Genomic DNA, 23,336 nt, shown 5'->3' with positions numbered 1-23,336 from the left:
AAGGTTGGTAGCAGACTTTCCTTTATTGGTTAAAGCACTCCTCAACTTTGATTTGAATCTACACACACTTTAAAAAGCGTCACTGCAACTTGTTGGGTAGAGATGTAAACAACAGAATTAATAAAGACAAAAACTCTGGATAAAAAAAAGGGTGTTAGTAGAGAGCTAAGAGAAAAGGAATGAGGACAATAAGCCATGAGACAGCATCTGAGAGGGCAGAGAGAAGAGGAGAAGGCTGGAGAAAGAGAAGGCAGCTCTGGAGCTTGTCTCTCCCCCTCAGTCTGGGAAACCTGGAGGCTGCATGATTCAACGCACTGCATATACATACACTGATTAGTCAGTGTTTTTGCATGCTCCATGTGCACTTGTCTTCAATGCATTGGTACTCCAACCACGTGGAAACACAGCATCGTGCCGGCTTTTCTCCCTTTTCTCTCTCAGCCAGCCTGTGGTCACTCATCACCATATGTCCAAACAAGTCATCTGGAGACTTTTTACCACTGACTGGCTGTACTCATTATTCAGATTTTAGGTCACACTGAAATTCAGCTTATCAGAGCAGCATAAACTCAAAATTATAATATGAATATGAATCTAGAGTCCATATTCTCTTTTATTTCTTTCTTAAGCATATCCTTAAGTACTTGGACATAACATAGGACAATCTAATTGATTGTCTTAACTGGTAGATGGTGTTAATTGAACGATGGTGGACAGATAAACTTGTGAAAGAGGTTTCATAATGAGGAGCATCTTTAAAGGCGCTTTAATGCGTACTTAGAGAGAAATGGCGCTCAGCAAATCCTGAATCGAAATTTATAGAAAATGCAGCAACAGCAGAGGAAGTGCTATACGGATGATCTGATATCGTCGTGTTGGTGTTGTTCCCAGATCAACATTGCAAGTGACCAATCAGAATGTTGTGACGTTATTCTTTGGCGCGCCAAGCCATTCGTGCATTTATGAAATTCCAATGTTGCAAGGACAATATCAATTCTGCTTAGCGTTTATTAAAGGGTTAGGGTCCGTTGATTGGCGGACAGAGGTGGTTTCTCGCAGCTTAAGTACAGTTTTTTGTTTTGCGGCGGTTTTTCCCGAAGTCGCAAAAGTATGACGTCACAACATTCTGATTGGTCACTTCCAATGTTGATCTGGGAACAACACCAACACGATGATATCAGATCCTGCGTGGTATACCTTTCGCAGCTTCGCTGTTTTTTTGTTTTTGTTTTTGTTTTTTGTTTTTTTACAGCGCATTGTGTTCTGCGTCCTGATTGGCTGTAGACCATTGCCAATCAATCTCATGCCGTGTCTCCTGTACACTACAAAATGCGTTCAGCTTGTCAAATTTATATAAATCTTCGATTGCTAGCAGTGTGATTCCATAGTGCTGTACTGTGTGTTTGTAAATTTTCTCCCCAACAAACAACAATGTTGATGAAAGCTTTTGCACCATCAAAGACAACCGCGGGGGCCTTTGGTTTCATTCTATAATACTGGACTTATTTTTCTACAAAGGTTTGACCTTTGAGTGTTTAAGCAAGAGAGAAATGTGTGAAAATGTTCATGCCTGTCTGAGAAGAGTGTATAAAGTGTGTAGTGAGGGGTTTTACAACCTTAAAACATCTATAGTAATTGTAAAAAATAAAGTTGGCTCCTATTGCAGGTTATTTTTAGAATGTAACTCCCGGGATAAACGAGGGACCACTGTAAACCTCACTAACCTAAGGGGTCAACACCTTAATTCAGGACATAGTCAACAAAACTTTCAATGATTTTTAAAGTCAGATATCACTGATATTTCTGTACTTGCACACTTACGCACTGACGACCACTGAAATTAATTTAGATAATGCTTCAAAAGTAATGCCAAAGTAAGATTACATTACAAGATTGCTGATTGTTGGTTAGACTTGCTTCAGGAAAGACTTAATGTACATGTTTGGTGTTCAGTCTGCTGTGGATTTTTGGTTGTAAGTAAAAAAAAAAAAAAGCTTTCACTTCAACTGCAAGGCTAAAATTTATGGGCCTAAAGTGCTATAATAATAATGATGATGATGATGATGATACATGCTATTTCTATAGCATCTTTCTAAAGCACAGTTACAAGGTACTAAAATGGCAGCACGAAAACATTTCAGAATGCATAAAAAGAGAGGAAAAAAGACAAAATGATGACTGAAATCATTAAGAAGACATTATAAAACATTATGAACAAGCCAGGTGCCGTTATAAAAGCAGATAAGTGACGGATAAGAGTCAAACCTGAAGCTGCGCGTGCATTAAAAGCTCAAGTTTTGATCTAGAACATAATTATTCTGTGACTTACGAACTGAAATGTAATCTCACTAAAAAAAATTACTGTATATGAGCCATTTCTGTTCACAGGTAGCTGATGTTGTTAGAGTTCATTAGTGCTGGATGTTAAAACGTAATTTGTTACAGTAGAAAATTGCTGCCATTAAAAGGTAATTTGGAGGGTTAACGGCTTTTTGCATTACCAGAACACTTTGGTCGTATTTCCTCTGTCTCGTAACCAGCAATAAGCTTGTTAGTGTTGCTACGAGTGACAGCTTCAGCCATTGCTGTTGTGGGGCTGTAGCACTGGCACCATCTAATCCAGCCTTTCTAACAAGTCACTCTGTTATGTGTTACCACCAACAAGTTATTCATAGACAAATCATTAGGGCCTGCCAGAAGAGATCATATGTTGTTGACACATTCGTGGCGTCAGCTACTGATTTTTGTTATTTCCTGTGGACCTGCCAATTATGGGCCTTTCTGTTTTGTCAGTAAATAGTGATAAAGAGATGTTAGATTTTCTCACACCCAAAAAGATAAAGAAACGCTTAAATAGTCTCTGCAGCAGTTCTGTTCGCTGAAGGTTTGATGCTGTTTTATCACATCCCTAAAGAGGCTTTCTCGTCTGATAAATTAGACATCTTAGTGTGAAGACGAGCCTCCCAACTGTTTGCTTATTGCAATTCCTAGTCAGCTTCACATTCTTATCCTCCCGTCCTGCTTAGGTGTGTTTTTAAAATGTTGGAAATGATTCAGAAGAATGTTCAAATGTGAGTAATTAGCGGAAGTTAGATAGGGCGGGGTAGGAGTGTTCGTATTAAAAAAAAAAAGGTTACGAAGTTGGAATTTTAAAAGCATGTTCTTTCAGCTTTGTGTTTGTTTCCATTGTAATTCTGTTCAAATATATATTTCTTGTATGTCCTTATTTGTGTGCCTTTTGTGTTTCATTAATACTCAAACTTGGGCTCTGTGTCTCAGCATGCTGATGTTTGTGTTTGATTTCCAGTGTTTATGTTTATTATCAGCACTGCAGGCAACTCCTAATTTATACACTTTGATCCCTAGAGAGCCACAGAGTTCTAGTCAGCGTGGTATTCTTCATTAATGTGTTGTTAACAGGGAGGTATCAGAGGAGATGTATAATGAAGTGCCATAATAATTTTTTCTGTGCTTTTTTGTTTTCCACTGGTAGTGTTTGCATGGATTGCAGTAATCTAAAAGAACCACATGGGAAGGGTTAAGGGGGATCTATGCGGGAGGAGGTGAAAAGGATTCGGTCCACTCAGCCAATTCCACGTTTATGACCGCAGCAGCAGCGGCTGTGATACAGAGCTTATGGAAGCAATTAAAGTACTTAGGCGAACTCTTCTGAGTCATGGCTCAGTCAAATCTGAACACACCGTTAACAATTTACTGAGTCAGTGTGACTCACACTTTGCAAAGAAATGATCGTGTTCCACGACTTTTTCGAATACACCTCGAATACACTGCAACTTTAAAAAAGACATATTTTCTGTAACTTGTCTACGAAGTTCCGTCCAGATTCAGAGTAGTACGATTTGAGCATCTTGCAGACAAGTACTACTAACAGCTAAATCAGTGTACTTTTACTTAGTCCTATATCCTGTATGTAAACAATTGTAAGGTCAAATTAGGTTAATATTCTTTCTCATCTATTTTAAGTTTTATTTATAGTCTGTTTGTTTAACTTTTTCCTAACATTGGTTATTTTTCTGTGTGTGAACCTGCAGTACTCCCTGTGCAACGAGCCTCTGATCGAGCTGTCCAATCCTGGAGCAAGTGGCTCAGTCTTCTACCTTACTAAGGATGATGAGTTCATCATCAAGACTGTGATGCACAAGGAGGCTGAATTCTTACAGAAATTGCTGCCTGGATACTACATGGTAAGCAGATTGTGTGCATGACAGCGTACCTAAAACGTATATAATTTTGTGCTCAAATGGGCGTGTCCCACCAAAGAGAAGTTCAATTGAACTGCCACAGCAGCTGTTCTTCCCTGTTTTATTCATTTTCTCACTGGGCTTTGGCAACTCTTTTCAGGTTTATGTTAAGTAACGCACACTAATTTCTTGTCGTCAAGACACACAGATTCACTGCACTGGATAAAAGGCAGAGAACCCTTTGTGTACTTATGCATGTTTGTTTGAAGACACCACACTTTTTAACAAATCCATATTTTAATACAGATGCTTTGCATGAGTCGCAGTTCAAAAAATAACCCTTATTTATCTTATGCCAGGCTTTGGTGCAGCCTCTATCTGAAACAAGCTATTTTGGCTCCTGTTTTTCTTTCTTTAAGGCCAGCCTGCATTTAAGGAAACTTTTATCTGATTGGCTACCCTTTTTCTCACAGCTACAACTGACCTTATTAGGGATATCTGTTCTTAATGACATCATAAAAGGCCAAGAGTAGAACGATTTGTCTTAAAATGAGTGTTTAGAGCAGTCTGAAACCTGACATTTTGGCACACAGGGATTACTTCTACATGCACTGACCTCATCATTTGAAATCTTGGCTATGTTCAACCACTGTAATGAGAGATATATGGAAGAAAATAAGAAAATTGTGAATAAATAATAGGTGTTATTTCATTTAAATAGTAAATTCTATACCTATGTTTTTCTTTTCTGTATTTGTTTTAAGCTCTCAGCTTTACGTAAGATCCTGGAAATGTTTCCTCTAAGCACAAACCTTCAAATAAAGCAGACTTAACAGCTTTTATCTTCTGTGACTGAAACCTCAGGCCACAGGATTTCATAAGAGACTGGCTGGTGTTTTTCAGTAGCAGGATGTACTGTACTTAAGCCTAACAGAGCATGACTTCCACCAACAGTAGCCCACTCCCACCCCCTCCAAAACTTCACAGCCTCTTTCTGAAAGAAGTCAACCAGCAACAGCTCCATGTATGTCCATGCTGCTAATCCAGCCTCACAGGTTCATAGCCCTCGCCCTTGTGTTTATTAATGCACTGACAGCTGCGGGCAAAGACCACTGCAGGAATTTGTTTAATCATTTAAGGAAGTTGAAGTCTCAGCGCATTTACTGTGACCTTTTCCATCGTTTTGGTCGTGCTCTGAAACATTTTCACAGGTGTAATTGGTCTTAAGCGAGTGGTTTAATAAAAGCGGAGAGATTCGGGCTGTAGCCCGAGGCAAGAGAAAGGGGAGGGAGGTTTTACAGACTCTCAGAAGCACAACATAGGAAAAAACTGTATGTGCGGATATTGAGAAATAGTTTGAGTATTGTAGACTTATCTGTATTTTAGGCAAACACATAACAGACAGCATACAAGCAGTCATTGGTGGAGCTCCACGTCTTCAGCAGCTGACTGGCTTATGGTTGTGGGCTGGCTGAAGACTCTGGCTCTGGGCAGCATGCAGACCACAGTGATGTAACCGACTTCGTGCTGCCACTTCTCTCCCCTCTGTTTATTCACCCTTCTATTATATGGCTTGTCTTTCGTGTTTTAATGTCTTGTCACTCTCCAAAGAGAGCCTCCTGCTGCTGTGGCTCTCTCAGCGTGATTTATTTTCCTTGATTTCCCCCTCTCGCTCTGTCTTTGTGTTTAAATCCTTCCTCTCGTTTTTCTTCTCCATCCCTCTCCTCTGCTCCCGTGCCTCACGTGTCCGTGTTGTTGGCTCGTCACCGCTCTGCCCTCGTAACGCTGACAGAAGGGTTGTGTGTGGCTGAGGGCTGAGGATGCTCTTTCTCTCTGCGTTGTTTCGCACTCTCTCTTTCTCTCTTTTTGCTGCTCTTTGTAGAAGCTTTTCTCATCTGAAGGTCATTCACGAAGTACCTAGTCTTTTCAGCCACATTTTTCTAGTCATCCTTCATCTCTCTGGAGTCTGTTCCTCTTTCTCTCTCCTCTTGCAGTCATTTTTACCCCTGAATGCTGTGTATTACCACTATATGGAGCAGCACTCTGTTTCTTGCACTGCTCTCATCTTTCTAATGGGACTGAGCTGGCCCAAGTCCCAAGGTCAAAGCAGGTTTATAACTGAGGAACCAGCCAAACTAAACTAATTTGTTTGGATTGATTCTTGAAATATTTGGCATAACCTGTGATACAGAGGAAAGTACTTGCTAAAGAACTTTTTAAAACGTCCTTGTGTGCCTTCATCTTGTTATTGCATTTGGCTTAGCCAAAAATGATCTAAAGTGCTTTGTGTCTTTTCATTTCTGTTCAGTGATAATAGTTTGACTGTGACTTTGCACAAAAAATTTAAAAAACAGCCAGATATGAATTCAGCCGATTACCCCTTGTAGCCGGACTCCTCAGGCATCGCTGCTCTCCTTCCACAGCTGTTATTTTTAGATCGCTCTGTGTAAGTCCCCTTCTCATCACTTGCACGTGAGCATCTGCAGTGCCCGCTGGATCTCCTCCAGTGTATCAGAATAGTGATTCTTCAACTTGACTTACATTTCTGGGAAATGGAAGAATAGCAGGAAGCCAAATCTGGCAATCAGGTTGATTAGTAAACCAGAAGTGAGTTGGAGTGGCTTCACCTCCAGACTCTTCGATGTGTTGTTTATTGGCATACATCTCAACTCAGGCTGTTTATGCTGAATATTCTCCCTCAGGTGCCTCAGCACATTACAAATTCACAGTGCATAACCTTGTAAATATTGGAAAAAAAGAAAAAAAGCAGCAAGAAACCACCTGGGTTTGCACACTGACGACCTTTACGCTGAAAACTCCTGTTTGGTCTTTAAGTCCTAGCCAGAGACCCAGCTCTCGTTATGAGATATGTTTTTCAAGATGAGAGTCAAGTCAGTTTGATGCAAAACATTCAGCTCAATTCAGTTTTATTTATATAGTGCCAAATCACAGCAACAGTCACCTCAAGCCGGTTTATATTGTAAGGTAAAGACATTAAAATAATACAGAGAAAACCCCAGCAATCAGATGACCCACTGTGAACAAGTGCTTGGCAACAGTGGGAAGGAAAAACTCCCTTGTAAAAGGAAGAAACCTATAGCAGAACTAGGATGAGGCACAGAAAGAAAAATATAACCTATTTTAATTTTTATCTACAAACCCACAAAATTTCATGATTGCAGCTCATCTTATAACTGCTGTTGAGGCATGAATCCCAAACTGAATATTAGTTTTTAGAGTCTTTTGTAGAACTGTAACCATTAATTATTTGCTTTATTTTTAAAAAGTAAATCAAGTAAAACATGTAAACAAAATCACAACATAAAAATTCACATCATTGCACCGAGAGTTATCAAAAACCTGTCAGTCATACTTTCATTCTGACTGTGCACAGGTAGCTCTGGTGGAGTATCAGAGGTTTTTGTTCTTACAGTAAATTTAAAAGCTTAAATTGCGCTTTGATATGACTCTTTCCCAAGTCGTGCTTTTTAAGTATGATTTTCTTCTCCTGTGGCTACAGAAATACAATCTCCAGTAACCACTTTCATATACATGACATGGCACTGTGAGAAAAAACTTCGTTTCTCTTGGCTCTCTCTGTTATGTAATGGATCCTGGTGCGATCAGGTGGTGAATGTGTAACTATAGCCAAAGTGTGTGTACACTGAGAATCATGTGTTGTTTGTCAGTTAACTGTTTGCGTAACATGTATCAGCTATCCTATTGGTCGTGTATGTTTCATTCCCTCACGTTCCCATGAGGAGAAAAATGCCTCTTTGTGTTCAGTGGCGTTCCTTTTTGTGCTGTTTTGAAGCTTTTATTTAAACCGAAATGGATATCATTAATCAAAAGCAACAATTTCTGTTCCAGTGTCAGAAACACTGCCTGAGGTCATACAACTTCTAAAAGATATATGTTTTTGTTACACGTGAGCTAACTTTACCTCACACATATTGTATTTCGGCTCAATCCCTCACAGCGTCTCCTTATGGTGTTCATTTCTCATTTTCTCCCTCTCTTTTCTTCTCATCTCCAGAACTTGAATCAGAACCCTCGCACTTTGCTGCCCAAGTTTTTCGGCCTCTACTGTGTCCAGTCAGGTGGCAAGAACATCCGTGTGGTTGTTATGAACAATGTCCTCCCCCGCGTGGTGCGCATGCACCTCAAGTACGACCTGAAGGGATCCACCTACAAGAGGCGAGCGTCCAAGAAGGAGAGGGAGAAGGCCAGGCCCACCTTCAAAGACCTGGACTTCATGCAAGACTTGCAGGATGGCCTGATGATGGACCAGGACACGTACAATGCCCTGACCAAGACCCTGCAGAGAGACTGCCTGGTGAGAAATATGAATATACAGCTAAACGCAAATACTAGTTTTAGCTTTTTTACTTATGTTTTCAGTTGAGACAGTCAGGACGGGAGGAGTTGGGGAAGGTGGTTTGCTTGTTGTGATGCAGGATCCATTAAATGGCTCATAAAGAGTAATGGTAGATGAAGAAGCATATAGAAAGTCTTTAAAAGGAAGCGTGGGGAAGCCCATGATACTCATGGTGCCCTGATCAATAAAAGAGGATGGATGAGAGTAGACAGGGGAGCTGGAACGGAAGAAAAACTTTCCTTGAGGTTATGATGTTTGGCATTCCCAGGACCCCTTTCTATAAATTAGAGCTGTGTTACGAGTACAAGGTTTAACGAGGTGTCTGGTCTGGTAGCTGGCTGGCTTTTTCTCTTGTAAATCACCGTCTCCTGTTTCCGTTTACAGTACTCGGAAAGCAGTGTGTGTGCACTCACTGGCAGTCAAATACATTGTTTATCAGTGTGGACATGTCCATGCACCACTCTGTCTTGTGTATAGCCTTAACATCTCCACGGTTATTGGTTTTATATCCCTCTTGGGGACATGTTAAAATAATAAAAAATAAAAGCTTTCAGTCAGGATTTAGAAGCTGCGTGTCTCATAGGCACTGCACACTGACTACTATCTTTGTCTGTCCTGTGCTCAGGTGCTGGAAAGCTTTAAGATCATGGACTACAGCCTGCTGCTTGGGGTCCACAACATCGACCAAGCAGAGAGGGAGAGGCAGATGGAGGGCTCCCAGGGTGACAGCGATGAGAAAAGGCCCGTGGCCCAGCAGAAGGCTCTGTACTCCACAGCCATGGAGTCCATCCAGGGGGGAGCTGCCTGCGGAGGGTCTATTGACACAGATGACACGTGAGTTTGGCCAGAGAGGAGAACAGCAGAGGCTTTTGGCAAAAGAGACGAGTCATATCTGTCACTGCTTGTATTTAAAAACACCGGGAGTGCATGTCTCCGACTTCCCGCATTTATACGAGCTAACAACCTGAAGGATAAATAACAACGTTAGAACTTATTCATCTACTTTTATCTCTTACTCTCCCTCCTAAAGTTATTCTGCTTTCAGTAGTTACGCTTCTTCTCTCTCTTCAGCTAAAGAACTAAAGTTCACAGGGAACAAAGTGAACTAAAGTGTCACTTGATGTGACACTTTAGTTCCTTCAAATGAAATTTAAACCATTTCAGTGCTTCAATTCCAACTGCTTTCAGCTTAAAAAGATAAGTGCATTTTTTGGTGCTGCCTCTTAGAGCTTAATATACACAAAGAGAGAAAAATTAAAAAGAAATTGAAGAAAGCCACATGACTGTCAAGCAACTTTTAATGCAAACTTCAGATCTCGCCCGTAAAGCAATCAGCGGTTTTGTGTCAGAAGTCTGAATGTCCCTGAGTTCGGTGTAGATTAAAGGTTCAGCAGAGACTAAAACCCTGCTGACTTGCTAAGACGCAGTTATCCTTAACAAGTCTGAGTGTTCATTAAAGTACCCTAATATTCTATAGTATTAGATTTAAGTAGAAAGGAACCAACATTTCCTGCCTTTATAGATAAATTCTCAAAAGCCAAATTTCTGGTAGAAACATCATCTGACTCTGAAATCTCATTTAATCTGATTCTCTGCCACAAGTTTAATAGGCACTGAAGGTACAGGGTATGAGTGTGTTCACATTGCAGTGAAGCACCTATGGGATTATTTAGTCAAAGGTGAATGCCTGGATGTCTGCAGTTACCTGAATGAGCTGTAGGAATAGCAGAAGACTGCAAAGATGAACCAGACCAGATGCTGTCATCCTCTCCACAGCTGGGCTTCACATTTCTGTTCAGTTAAACCCAACCAAGAGTCGTACGGCTTTAAATCTAGATACATTTATTTTGAATAAGTGTTGTGGTTTGATATTAAATATTGTTTTATTCACAAAGAACACATCCTAAAGCTGACTAATGATGATAAGAAAGAGAAAAATAAATAAAATAAACACACTAAGTCTATTTTAGTCTCTGTGGAGAGGCTGATGGCTGGAGATTAATGGCACCCAAACCTGCCAAATTTCATTTTAGCTTTGCTTCTCTTCTCCTTTTAGGATGGGCGGTATCCCCGCCGTTAACGGAAAAGGAGAAAGGCTTCTTCTCTTCATCGGAATCATCGACATCTTGCAGTCTTACAGGTGATCATCTTAGGAATCAGCGAAACGTCTGTATGATGCTGACATAAATAATGTGTACATGCTGTACACTACTGCCACAGTGTTTTTGTACTAAAACACCTTTAAGTTCATTAGGTTTATTCATGTTTGCCGTGCCAACTTTGTTTTCGCAGGTTAATCAAGAAACTGGAACACACGTGGAAGGCTTTGGTTCATGATGGGGTGAGTTTTATAGCTTTTGGGTTTCTTTCCTGAGCTTCGACATTGAAAGAGGTTTTATTGGCACAAAATGTCAATTCTCTGTCAGCTTACCTGCCTGTCTCATTATTTCTCCATCCACATGGCTAAACCTGTAAATCCACACCTATCCCAGACCTTCCATCCGTCTTTCCTTTTATCCGGTTTTGCTTATTAAAGCTTTATTCAAAATGAGTCAATTACTATTTATTTTTGAATACATAAAGAGAATTGCTTATATTATCTCACGCTGTACCACCCAAGTACATTTTGAAACTCGTTTAAAAAATTAATTTTATTATATTTTTTGATTTACTATCAGCAAATCCTTATGCTGGTATATACTACCAGTATATCTCTGTATGTCAACAATTAATGGGCCTCACAGTCTCTTCATTTTTGAATTCAGTCTGTTTGCAACAGGTGTATAAAATCAAGCTATCAGCCATTTGTGAAGCAATGAATTTAAGCGTTGTATTGTAATTTGGATGCCACCGCTTCAACAAGTCAGTCAGTGAAGTTTCTTCCATCCTGAGTATTCCACAGCATACTTTAAGTAGTATTATTGCAAACTGGAAGCATTTAGGAACCACCGCAAAGTAGCAACAGTGTGGCAGACCCTATAAAGTTACAGGGAAGAGGCAGAGCAAGTCTCTCACAGTTACAAAAATTACTCAATTAAACACAGGCAGCAACATCACACAAGCAAAAATAAATGAAAAATTAAATAAAATAAAGATATGAAATTGAATGATTGAATGAAATTCAAGTAAAATTCAGTTAAAATGACAAACAATCTAATTGAAACAGTTGCATGTTATGAAATTGGCCTCAAGGACTCTTAGTTTTGCTTTAAAAGCACTAAATAAAATGAAATTAATTCAGTCATTTTCCAGTTGTTCTGCAGTTCATTCCAAGTCAAGGGTGCTAAATGGACAAAAGCTCTTTTGTGCATAGAAGTCTCAAACATTCTGCTGATTTGATAACATTGAATCAATACAGAGCTTGAAGCCTCCTCTGGCACAAAAATTGTCCACAGGGAGCTTCATGGCATGGGTTTCCACAGCTGAGAAGCTCCTGTGCTGTGTAGCTGACTTGTAGTTTTGTCCTTTGTCCTGTGCTCATGATAGATTATCCCACATACACTGTAGAGTTCACTTATGCAGGCCATCCGGGTATATCTTAGCCTTTAGCATACATTCCAAGAATGACACCATGGAGTTACATCTTCAGTCCACTCATATTTTAAAAGTTCAGTAGCCCTGTAAATTGCAACAGTAATCTGTTGTGTATTGTATGTAAAGTGTCATTTATTAATTTATTTATAAAACCATAGGTATGTCTCCTCCGCTACCACTACAAAAACAATGTAACTCCAAGGAAAACACTGGCTGTTGCTCATTCTGAAAAATACGTGTGCCTTAAAATTGTAATGCCATAGAAACGCTTTACTATTAGCAAATTGCAACCACATTCATTTAAGTAGCGTTATTTCCATAAACAGAGCCATTAAGATCAGCAGCTGCATACACACAGTATTTTATATTTTGTTCTGCCAAGTCTGATTTTACAGGGAATCTGATACAGTGCGTCACTTGCTGACTTAAACTCAGAAAGATTTACAGCACAGAACAGAAAGTCAGTCCCATCAATCTCCCCGCCTCCTTTCTTTACTCCAAGCTCCCACTCCGAAACATCCTCACAAGCGAGACGTGTGGGAGAGCAAACAGCGTCCTGTTCGTCACTGTTGCTGACGACAATGGATCCTCAGCACGACCTCCGTGCCACACGCAGCTGCTCAGTGCATACAGAGACATTACATATTGAGCAACAGTGATGCTGCAATTAAAAACAGCTAATAACTGAGATTCTCTCTCTTCAGTGCTTCCGCCACCCCTACTGTCCTCTGTCTCAAACCAAACACCAAGTGTCATCTGTCAGTCTGCTGGTGTTGTGTTATCTCCGTCTGCTGAAACATAAATAATGAAGAGTTGCGTCTGTAGCCTCGTCTGACTGTTTCTGCGTGTCTGTAGCAGGTGTCGTTCACTCGTGTGGTTTGGCCCAGAGAGAAGAATTACTGAAATGGGTCACTGAAGAACTCACAGACAGTTTTAATCTACTGCGAGCACCAGTTTGATCATTTTATTCATGCACCATTTGTCTCATTAATCTCTCTGTCTCTCCCTCAGGACACTGTATCGGTCCACCGGCCAGGATTCTATGCTGACAGATTCTTGAAGTTCATGAGCACCACAGTTTTCAAGAAGAGCTCCTGTGAGTTTCATTTAAGAAATGACCATAGGTAGAGAGAGTGCCACACAGCAGGGTTTTGTCACTTTCAGTGTCGAGTCTTGAAAGGAAAATCAGATACAGCAGCTGAAAGATTTTTTAGGTCATATCATTTTAGGAAAATGCATCTGTTGGATCTCTATTTGCTTTTATTTTCACTGCTTTTAAGCATTTTGTAAAGAGTACACAGGGGTATGTGTATGAGATTTTTAGCCTTGGTTAGCTAAGGTTAGATTTAAGTAGAGGGGGTTGTTAATCAGTTCTAGCTGCTTTGGTGCTAATAAAATTAAAAGCAGGCATACGGGAGGGATAACAATAAGACGACCCCCAAAACAGGAATGGTTTTACAGGTGGACGCCCCTGACATTTTATGCCGCCCTAGTCTTTTCTGACTGTTTCTGACTCTTGGGCCTGAGAGCCCTGTGCTCACTGCCTGGCAATGTGCAGCCTGATTGGCATTTTCCATTGAATACCAGAATTGGCAGGTCCACCCCTGGCATCCTGTGCTTTTCACAGATGAGAGCAGGTTCACCCTGAGCACATGTGACAGATGTGAAAGGGTCTGCAGAAGCCGTGGAGAATGTTAAACTGCCTGTTCGGGATGACCTGTTTGGTGGTGGGTCAGTGATGGTCTAGGGAGGCATGTCCATATGGAGGGAGATCCGAGGAGATCTCCGTGGACACCATCCGTCACCTCATTAGGACCATACTCTAACACTGTCAGGCATGCATACAAGCACATGAGGTCCATACAAACTACCGAGTACCATTCTGAGTTGCTGCTATGAAATTTCACCAAAATGGACTGCGTCATTTTTTTCACTTTGATTTTTGAGATGTCTTTGAATTCAGCCCTATGTAGGTTGATCATCTTCATTACCATCATAGAATTTCACATCATTTTGTGGCAACATTACCCAGTGCCTATCAGTATAGATATCCAACAAGAATCTTTACACCACTGAAATATGATGTGTTTTCAGAGTGTTCCATGTTTTTTAACAGTTTACATTCATTTCTATATGTTCAGAAATGGTGTATGTAGTCACGATGTTTACTTGAAATCCCAATTTCCTGTTTCTGCTAAAACCAAACAAATTCCTAACCTAAAAAATTCATTTCAGCCTTTTTTTTTTTATATATATATATATGTATAGAGCCAATTCACAAAAACTGTCACTTAAAGGCTCTTTATACTGTAAGCTAAATACCCCAAACTATTAACCCTCAACACAACACACAGGTTTATTACTGTAAATAAAAGCCTTATTGTAAATTATCCCTCAGCTTTGAAGTCCTCTCCGTCAAAGAAGGGTCGTGTGTCCTTGACGGTGCCCAAGTGTGGTGGTCCTGGTGCAGCTTGGTCAGCCAGCCAGCTGCCCTCTGAGAGAGACGAGAATATCTACGACCTGAGAGGAGCTCGCAGCTTCCCAACGCTGGAGGACGAGGGTAAATACGCTGCATGCTGTGTGTTATGATAAAATTAACAAAGATGGAACACGGTGGCCACGTTTTACAACAGCATATTCCATCCATCCATCCATCCTTTTTCTACCATGTATATGTGGCTGGGTTGTGGGGGCAGTAGCCTAAGCAGAGAAACCCAAACTTCATTCTCCCCGAAAAAAAACCTTCGACTCATCCGGGGGAGCACTGAGGTATTCCCAGGCTAGCTTACAGATATAATCTCTCCAGCGTGTCCTGTCTTTGCCCTGGGGCCTCCTCACGGTAGAACATGCCCAGAACACCTCGCCCAGGAGGCATCCAAGGAGGAAAATGCCAAAAAAAAAAGATTGCTGACAGGTACCAGCTCTCTCCAAGATAAACTGTAATTACTGTACCTGTACCTGTGTCTGTCCACCAGGGAGACCAGATCTTCTTCCATGTACTCCTCCATCATTCGAGGAGGCCACCACAGCATCAATTGCCACCACGCTCTCCTCCACCACCTCTTTGTCCATTCCCGAGAGATCTCCCTCTGACACGGCTGAACACCCCCGCTACAGGTACTAACACACACACATACATCTTTTAAAACATTTATATATTAGATGGTCACAGGGAATCCATCTGTTCACTGCCCTTTTAAATATACATGAGCTTATAAATATTAAAGTTCATTTATGGGAGAGTTAACACTGTAATTAATGGCTTTGTTATGCTTTAGTCTGAAATATAACTGGTTTTATTTCCAAAGTCTTATTTATTAAACTTAAACTTAAAGTTGTGTTGTCAGAATTCACCAGTGTGAGCCTTACTGCATGTTGCTCTTACTGACTGTGTTTCCTCTGTCTTCAGGAGGCACACCCAGTCACTTAGCCATGATGGGAGGTGAGTCTGAATCCAGAGTCACAAAATGTATTAGGCAGGATTAGCTCAGCTTGTTTCACAAACACTCACTAGTTCTATGTTTTCATAGCATTAAACACTCCTGGTGTGGTGGGTGGGTGGCAGAGAAAATCTGATGTCAGTGTGTTTATGACTAGGCCCGTTTTTCCTCCTCATGTGTGTGTTTTGGCGTTTCATTTCCTCTGCGTGTTTTTCTTTTTATATGAGGCTGCTTGTGTTTTCAGGACCCAGGAGGAGCTGCGTGTGCGTGAGGAGGATCAGCAGACCATCACAGTGGAGGTTGAGCTGAAGAGACACGACAGTGAGCCCACCATCTCTGTTCCTCAGCCCTCGCCTGAAATCAGGTACTCCAACAACACAAGGATAAACACTATGTAAACACTTGGGTAAGGTCTCGAGTCATCCTCAAACTTAGACTTAAAATCTGAGGTTGGAGAGATGAATGCACTTACTGTCAGTTGATTTACAAGAACAAAACATCAGAAACGCATGTGTAACCTGTGTATTCACATAACACTGAGTTTAATTAAATATCTTGTGCCAACATCGACTTTTGCATCGTTGGTCAGCCAGCTGCAAAACATGTTTAAGATTTTTCGATAGGTACCAGGAACCTTTGGAGGAACTTTTGGTGGCACGTTTTACACCACAGAGGTGCTAAAGGGAAAAGGGGCAAGAATGTGATTTACGTGACTCTGAACATGGCATGGTTGTTGGTACTGGGATTTTCCCACACAAACATCTCTAAGGTTTGCAGAGAATGGTCCAAAAGAAGGGGTGCTTAGTACTAACTGAGCATCGTTTATATACCAGAGTCTACTTTTGCATTCTTGCTGACCATGTCCATCTCTTTATGACCACAATGTAACCATCCTCTGATGGCTGCTTGAAGCAAGATAACGCATCATGTCACAAATATCATCTCGGTCACCTGTTGAGAGAGGAAAAAAAAAATTTAAAAAAGAGAAAACAAGCAAAAAAAGGGCTCAAACCGATTTCTTGAACATGTATTGTACTCAAATAGTCTCCACAGTAAACATATTTTGATGCGGTGGAACAGGAGATTTGCATCATGAACGTGCATCTGCAGCTATGGTGATGCTATCGTGTCAATAGGGTTAGGGAATCATAAGGAGTGTTTCTAGCACCTTGTTAAGTCTATGCCATGAAGAATTAGGGGAAAAGGGTTAAAAGGGTTTCCCACCCAGCCCTAGGAAGGCATATCTAACAATGTGGCCTTTAAGTATATTTACAGGTTTTTATTTTATCCACACTGGTTTATTCATCACATACACACATTAAAGGATGCGTTGGGGTTCATTTAGAGTTCAGTGTCTTTTCCATGGACACATGCAAACTAGTGCAGCTTAGGGTTCATTATTTCATGGTTACCATCTTTATTTTATCTGTTGGCCTCACCCAAAGTTAGGTGGCGGTGCGAACCAATGCTTTGGTCTAAAGTATATTATTTAAGCAAGCGTTTCTCAGTACCTGTACACAGACTAAGTATTTGCATGCTTTTAAAAAATATCCTCATTTAAAATAGATAAAAAAAGATGTAATACAACTGCCTCCTGGCATGTTGCCATATTAGTCCCAAAAAATGCTTAATGATGAATATTTTCCACCATGCACAAAACAGACCATTGTGAATAAAAGTAACAAAGTCACTGCCTCTGTCCTTTTCACTGTAAACGATAGAAAGACGTGATAGAAAGAGGCAGCTCTTATCATACATGTGACCCAAATACAGAAAGAGCTAGAACGAGGCTCCTCTATTACCGCAATACATCGACAGCATATGACTCAGTTTGACACCATACTATAAATAACCTGCTGCCAGTGTCTCAGCAGGATTTAGCCAGCTGTTAGGTAAACACACCTCACCTGTCCCTCTCTCTCTCTCTCACACTAACACACACACACACACACACACACACACACACACACACACACACACACACACACACACACACACACACACACACAGTGTGTAGCATGGAACACAGAGAAACACTGAAAGCAGCTTAACCCATTTGTTCATGAGTTCACGGTTCTCTTGTTATGGGAAAATAAATGCTGCAGGTGATTTTGGGGGCATGCATCTATAGTAATTAGGTTATGAGAGAGTGCCCACATGCATAAATTTGTACAAAAGGAGTGTTTATCTCCTGTTTTTTAAATGGGAACATGGGGCAGACACTAGGTCAAAAAAAAACCCAAACATGGGGGAAACAATCAGAAAAAGTAGGGTAGTGGGTCGGGAAGCTTTCACGCCTGAGGCTACCGCCCATAAAGCTGCGATTATCCCACACTTTGTATATTTTAACGTGTTTCTGATTAACTAGATTGGATTGCATGTTAGTTTTAATTTCAAGGTGAAACAAAGAGAGTTAGAGCAACACTTTATGCATCTCTGGATTTTGAAAACAAAAAGTAAAAAACTTTCATTTTTACAGACTTAAACAGATGTAATGTAAACAGGCTGGAGTTTTCCTGGAGTCAGGTCAGTGGAGATTGGGGTGTGGTTGCCGAGGGAAGCCAACTGAATAATTGGGTTTGATGGTGAGAAGGCAGCGGCTAGACATAAGGCCTGGGGGTCTGGAAAGAGCTGGAAGGAAGGAAGGGGTGGCGAGAGCAGCCGAGACAGCGGTAGGCGAATGGATTAACCGTCTCAACGCTCCTCTGAGCTGCTTCTACGCACCTGCGGCTTTGAAAATGGGTTGGATGGAGGTGAGAAGGCCGACATGAAGTGGAGAAATTGGATATTTAGTTAGAAGATGAAAAGAAAAGATAAATATAAGGAGCAATTTGTGAAGAAGGCAGGCAGAAAAAACAGTGTAGTGAAAAGATTTGTGAAAAAAATAATAAAAAGAAAGAGGTGGGGTGAAATGGGCTGAGACAAACTGAGTAAAGGAGCATCTTTTTGCATGGCAACAACCATCCCGTCCCTCCTCGTTTGTTCAGCCATTCAGTTCTTCACTTGGAGATGCCAAGTCTCCTTTTTTTGCTTGATTGGCCAGCTGCCGGGCTTTTCCTCTGGTGGAGCTAAGCTCAAACACAGAAGCTGAGAAAGCAATGTGGATGTGCCTAAATCCTTCCTAATAGTCGATGATCTGGCCAGGAACAATAAAGGATTGTGGCAGCACACAGCCAGCTGGCAAATCTTTAAGCTTAAGCATCTAAACCACAAACACCCCCACCGCACATATACGTACAGCTGTTGAATTTTCTCTAATAGCTTGGTCCCACTCTTCTGCCCTACTGCTGGAAAGTGGCTTATGCCAAGTGACCCAATTAACGGCTCTTAACGGCCGTGGGTCTGTGTGTAGGTGGATGTGCAGGCAGATTTGTTTCTGCTCTACATTAATACATAAGGTGAGGTGAGGTGAATTGAACAGGTAAGACAAGATGCAACATTTTTATAAAAACAAGAAACTGTGTGCTGCACTTTGACCGCATAGTTACGCTCTTCTTGAATCAAAGTAATTCAGTTATGCTTGTCTACATACATATAAAAGAACTATTAATAGCTCATTTAATGCTGCCAATTGGAGACCATCTGCCCGCATTAATTTTCTAACAATCCAACATTCGTTTTTCTACAGCGACATTCAGGAAGTAGCTGGCGCAGAGGCTCTAGACTGTGCCGCAGCAGAACCTTCAGGCTCTTCGTCAGCACCCGAGGCTGCCTCATCCACCTCCTCGTCTGCCCTAGCTGCTTCCTCCTCCCCGGGGCCACCCGAAGAGGCCACATCCAGCCCAAAGGAGGCGGTGGCGGTGGAAGCAGACAGAGCCAGCCAGGTGTCCGGCTCAGGGTGCACCAGTCAGGCTTCGGTTGATGACGACGACGATGTGCCAATCACAGATATCTACTTTGTAAGTACAAACATACCCTCGGACATGTGCAACAAACACAAAGCAGCAGCTGCAGCTTTCATCACTTCTCTTATTTTTCAGTTTGGCTTTGTTTTTTTTTTAGCCATTACATCATCACGTATATCCAGTCAGGGTCGGTGTATCTTAACTGAATAGACTGAGTTGTTTGATGCTGTCCTACAGATGCGCTAACACATGGGCCACAGGAAAGGAGTGGAGGATCAGGCTGGTACGGGAAGAAGAGTGTGCGCAGCTCTTGTTTGCAGTGTGTGGTGCTTTCAGCTAATTGAAATGTTTTGGGAAACATTTTGCTTTCTTGCTGGAGGCAAGTTATAAGCCTGATATCTGTTATCCTGTTTTTAATGCTCGGCTTAGTCTGTTGGCAGGTAGATTAGTGTTTAGATGTGAGAGTCGAGTCACTCTTCTCATCTACCTCTTAGCAAGAGGCATATTTCCCAAAATGTTTTCTTTAAACACAGGTGTGCACTTTGGTTTGGAGTGTTTGCTGAGTGATATAAGAATGTATACCTTCACTTTGTTGCTCCTGTCTCAAATGATCTTGAGCCAACCTTCAGACACACACTCACAGGATTTTTCTGAATAACATTTAAAGCTTTTTTTTCCCCATTTGCATCTGCTCAGTCTCAGTACTGTCAGATAGTATTGTGCTAACAGTGTACCCAAAAGCGTAGCTATAAATGAATGTATGAGCATCGGGTGAAGGATGGAGATCGGAGCTGGTGATCACAGTTACAGATAGAAACGTTCTCACTTGGCCTGTCAGGAATTAAACACCTTCTAATGTGGCTTTGAGAAACTTTAATGACCAACAGGTTAGTCTGTGAGCTCCCTCAGTAATTGAACAGCCCTCTCATCTAACCGGCTGTGGCTGACGCCCATTTCAAGCTTCAAAAGCAGGAGATCCTCTCTCTGTGCACAGCAGCAGGGGGTCTGTAGCACTGCGTGACAAAAAGTGACACCACACACATCCTGAAGTGTAATTACAAAGAAGCATGCCACAGGCAGAGCGCTCAGAAGGGACTTCATGGAGTGGCAAAGAGCTTGTTGTTCTATTAGCTGCTGATAAAATGCCAACAGCACAAACTACAGTATAAAAGGAATACGGACAAGTGTGTTTAGACTGGATTTGTACCACAATACTCAGTTTAGCCTTTCGTCTTTTTGTGCTCTCCCCTCGCTCCGAAGAATAAATTGGATTTCTGCATGATTGCCCAAACTGCTTGCTCCAATCTTAAACACTTCAGGTGCTGCTCCAGTTCATTCACACGTGACGAGCAAGAGCCATGTTTCTGAAATTATTTCTCAGAAGTTTCAAATGAAATTCTTAACATGCTACAATCTGGAGCAGTGTTTAAATGCCTAATGTCTAAAATGAAATCAAATGAAATCAAAATTTATTTCTATAGCACATAATAATATAACAAAGTTGACCAAAGTGCTTCACAGTCGGTCGGAGCAATAGCATAAGACAAAATAAAAAACAGGAGGGCAGGAAACAATATGGGTAAACAGCATAACTAGCCACGAAATTACAAACTAGTTTGAATCAAAAGCCAGACTAAAATAATACGTTTTAAGTCGCAATTTAAAAGACTGAATGAACTCGGATTAACGAATATAGGGAGGGAGGTTATTCCAGAGTCTGGGTGCTACGATAGCAAAGGCCCGATCACCTCTGGACTTCAGACGAGACCTCGGTTGCGTCAGGAGCATTTGATTGGAAGATATATGTGCTCTATTAGGAATGGAGGAGTGCACATAGATAGCTGGGAGCCAAATTGTTTAGAATTTTAAAGGTAAATTGATACGATGTTCAACAGGGAGCCAATGTAAGTTGGCTAAAACTGCTGTGATGTGATCATAATTTCTAGTGCCAGTTAAGAGACGCGCAGCTGCATTCTGAACTAACTGGATCCGGTGAATAGAAGAATATGGGAGGCCCGAGTAGAGGGAATTACATTAGTCCAATTTGGAAGTGATAAAAGCATGAATGAGCTTTTCAAGATCCTTCAAGGGAAGGTATGGCTTTGCTTTAGATAGATCAAGATCACACTCAGGTCTGTTGGGACTGCAGTTTGCATCACTCCTATAAACAACATCTCTTTAATCTGACTTTCTGCACATTTTGGTTTGCTTATTTTAACACCACCAAATTATGGGAACATTTTTTACGAGAGAAAATCAATATGAATTAGATTTCAGTGCTTGTGAGATTTGTTCCATCATTTCTGCAATGAGGAGCGAGTTCTGATGCATAAAAAGCCAGTTTATCATCCCAAGACTCTGTTTAATAGTCTATCAAGCTGCTGGAACAATTTCATGGTTTTAAACTGTAGATTTTCTACAGATGGAAATGAAATATATGTCTGAATTTTGAAGAGTTGTCGATATTTAAGCTTGTGTATTTCCCCATTAAAAAACAGCACATTGTGTAGCTGTGAGACTGAAAAGAAGAGATTGATTGGGAGTTTAGTTTTTATGATTCACATCCGTACTCACATCATATGTTTGTTTCTCTTCTTTTGCCCACTCTCATTTCTGTTGCCTCTCATGTCCACCCCATTAACCCGTTACACCTCCTCGCTCAAACGTTCAGTTTTTTGCCATTCCCTTTCCACCTCACATCCTTTATTTACTCCCTCCATGCTCTCTCTCTTCTTTTGCATGTTCTCATTACTGTGATTTCCTTCAGAAGCCATAATGAAAGTGGCGAGATGGTGGTGTTGTATGCAAGCGGGAAATGAAAACAGAGGCGGCAGCCAAACACGTGAATCTAGCTGTGACCACCGACTTATCCAGTGTATCAGTGCCTTTTCCATTTTCACCCCAGCATGCTTCCTTTTTTTATTTTCAGTGTTTTATTTTGAGTTTCCCTCCTCGCCCCCGTGTCAATCTCCACCCTATTTTCAGCTTTTCATCTGTCTTTGTTTGTCCATCTGTCATGTACCTCTGCTGTTGTCAGTTTCCTGATGGGAGGACCTGGGTGGTCTCTCCTTTCCGACAAAGGAGGAAATGCCAGTCTGGTCGCCCAGTAAGTGAGATATGAGTTAGACAGCAGTGGCCTTGTAACAGTAGCTGTTCCTGTTGTTAGGCTATATTTGATTGCAGTGTTGAGAGGAAACAAGGTTTTCTGGATTGTTGTGATTCTTGTGATTTATCAACTGATTGTGTTGTTTTGCGATCATGTTGAAACTAAAGAACTAAACCTGTTCTTAAAAAAAGCTTCTTATTTGACAGTTTCTTTTATATTCATCTTCTTTTGAGTATTTGTTTCCTCACTCACTGACAGCTTGCCTCATTTCTCTTTGCACCTGTGTAGTTAGTGTGTTTAATGCAATGTGCTGAGCTTTGTGTGTGTGTAAATAAACATGTGCAAGCGTGTGAGTGTGTGACATCCACCTCCATCCCTGTTACCGTGTTGCAGCGGCTTCCCTATCTTAAAGGGCTGGTGCCCTGAGAATGATAATGGCGAGACTTTTTAGAGACCCTAAACAACACTGAGTTCAAACGATCAACAACACATAAAACAAAAGGCATGTTTGCTTGTTGGAAAAGGGGAAAAAGACATCTTGTTCCCTTGCTTTTCTTTGACGAGGATGCTTTCTGTGTCTGTGTCTGACTGTCCTGGCATCCTGGCTACCCCCTCGCTCGCCATTCCCATCTCCTCCTTCTCGCTCCTCATACTTCCCGCTTGGATGATTTAGCAACTCATCCCTTGCTTTGCTCCCCAGGACTTAGTCCAAATGTTACAAAACACCAAGACATGTGATTCAGACACACATCACTAAGGTTCATTTTTATATCTACATGTTTACAGCATTTTTTGTTTGTTTGTTTTTGTATAAGATATTAACATCATGTT

At 41.2% G+C, this 23,336-nt stretch overlaps 1 protein-coding gene across 3 annotated transcripts in view; it reads left to right on the top strand.

Annotated features, from left to right (window-relative positions):
* pip5k1ca (phosphatidylinositol-4-phosphate 5-kinase, type I, gamma a) overlaps positions 1 to 23,336 on the top strand; it is a 48,071-nt gene that overhangs the window by 19,329 nt on the left and 5,406 nt on the right. For 2 of the 3 annotated variants that reach the window (XM_005478976.4, XM_005478978.4), the window contains exons 6-16: positions 4,053 to 4,205; positions 8,239 to 8,538; positions 9,206 to 9,414; positions 10,637 to 10,720; positions 10,873 to 10,921; positions 13,126 to 13,210; positions 14,513 to 14,674; positions 15,090 to 15,231; positions 15,524 to 15,556; positions 15,799 to 15,918; positions 19,183 to 19,453. In XM_005478976.4, the coding sequence (XP_005479033.1) occupies positions 4,053 to 4,205; positions 8,239 to 8,538; positions 9,206 to 9,414; positions 10,637 to 10,720; positions 10,873 to 10,921; positions 13,126 to 13,210; positions 14,513 to 14,674; positions 15,090 to 15,231; positions 15,524 to 15,556; positions 15,799 to 15,918; positions 19,183 to 19,453 (1,608 nt within the window). Of the gene's footprint in view, positions 1 to 4,052; positions 4,206 to 8,238; positions 8,539 to 9,205; positions 9,415 to 10,636; positions 10,721 to 10,872; positions 10,922 to 13,125; positions 13,211 to 14,512; positions 14,675 to 15,089; positions 15,232 to 15,523; positions 15,557 to 15,798; positions 15,919 to 19,182; positions 19,454 to 19,636; positions 21,930 to 23,336 lie in introns of those variants that run through there. The other variant, XM_005478977.4, reaches the window with a different exon arrangement.

This window comes from Oreochromis niloticus, linkage group LG23 (genome assembly GCF_001858045.2).
Source record: "Oreochromis niloticus isolate F11D_XX linkage group LG23, O_niloticus_UMD_NMBU, whole genome shotgun sequence".
NCBI lineage: Eukaryota > Metazoa > Chordata > Actinopteri > Cichliformes > Cichlidae > Oreochromis > Oreochromis niloticus.
Note: the sequence above shows the minus strand (reverse complement) of the source record. Positions and strands in the feature narration are given on the sequence as shown.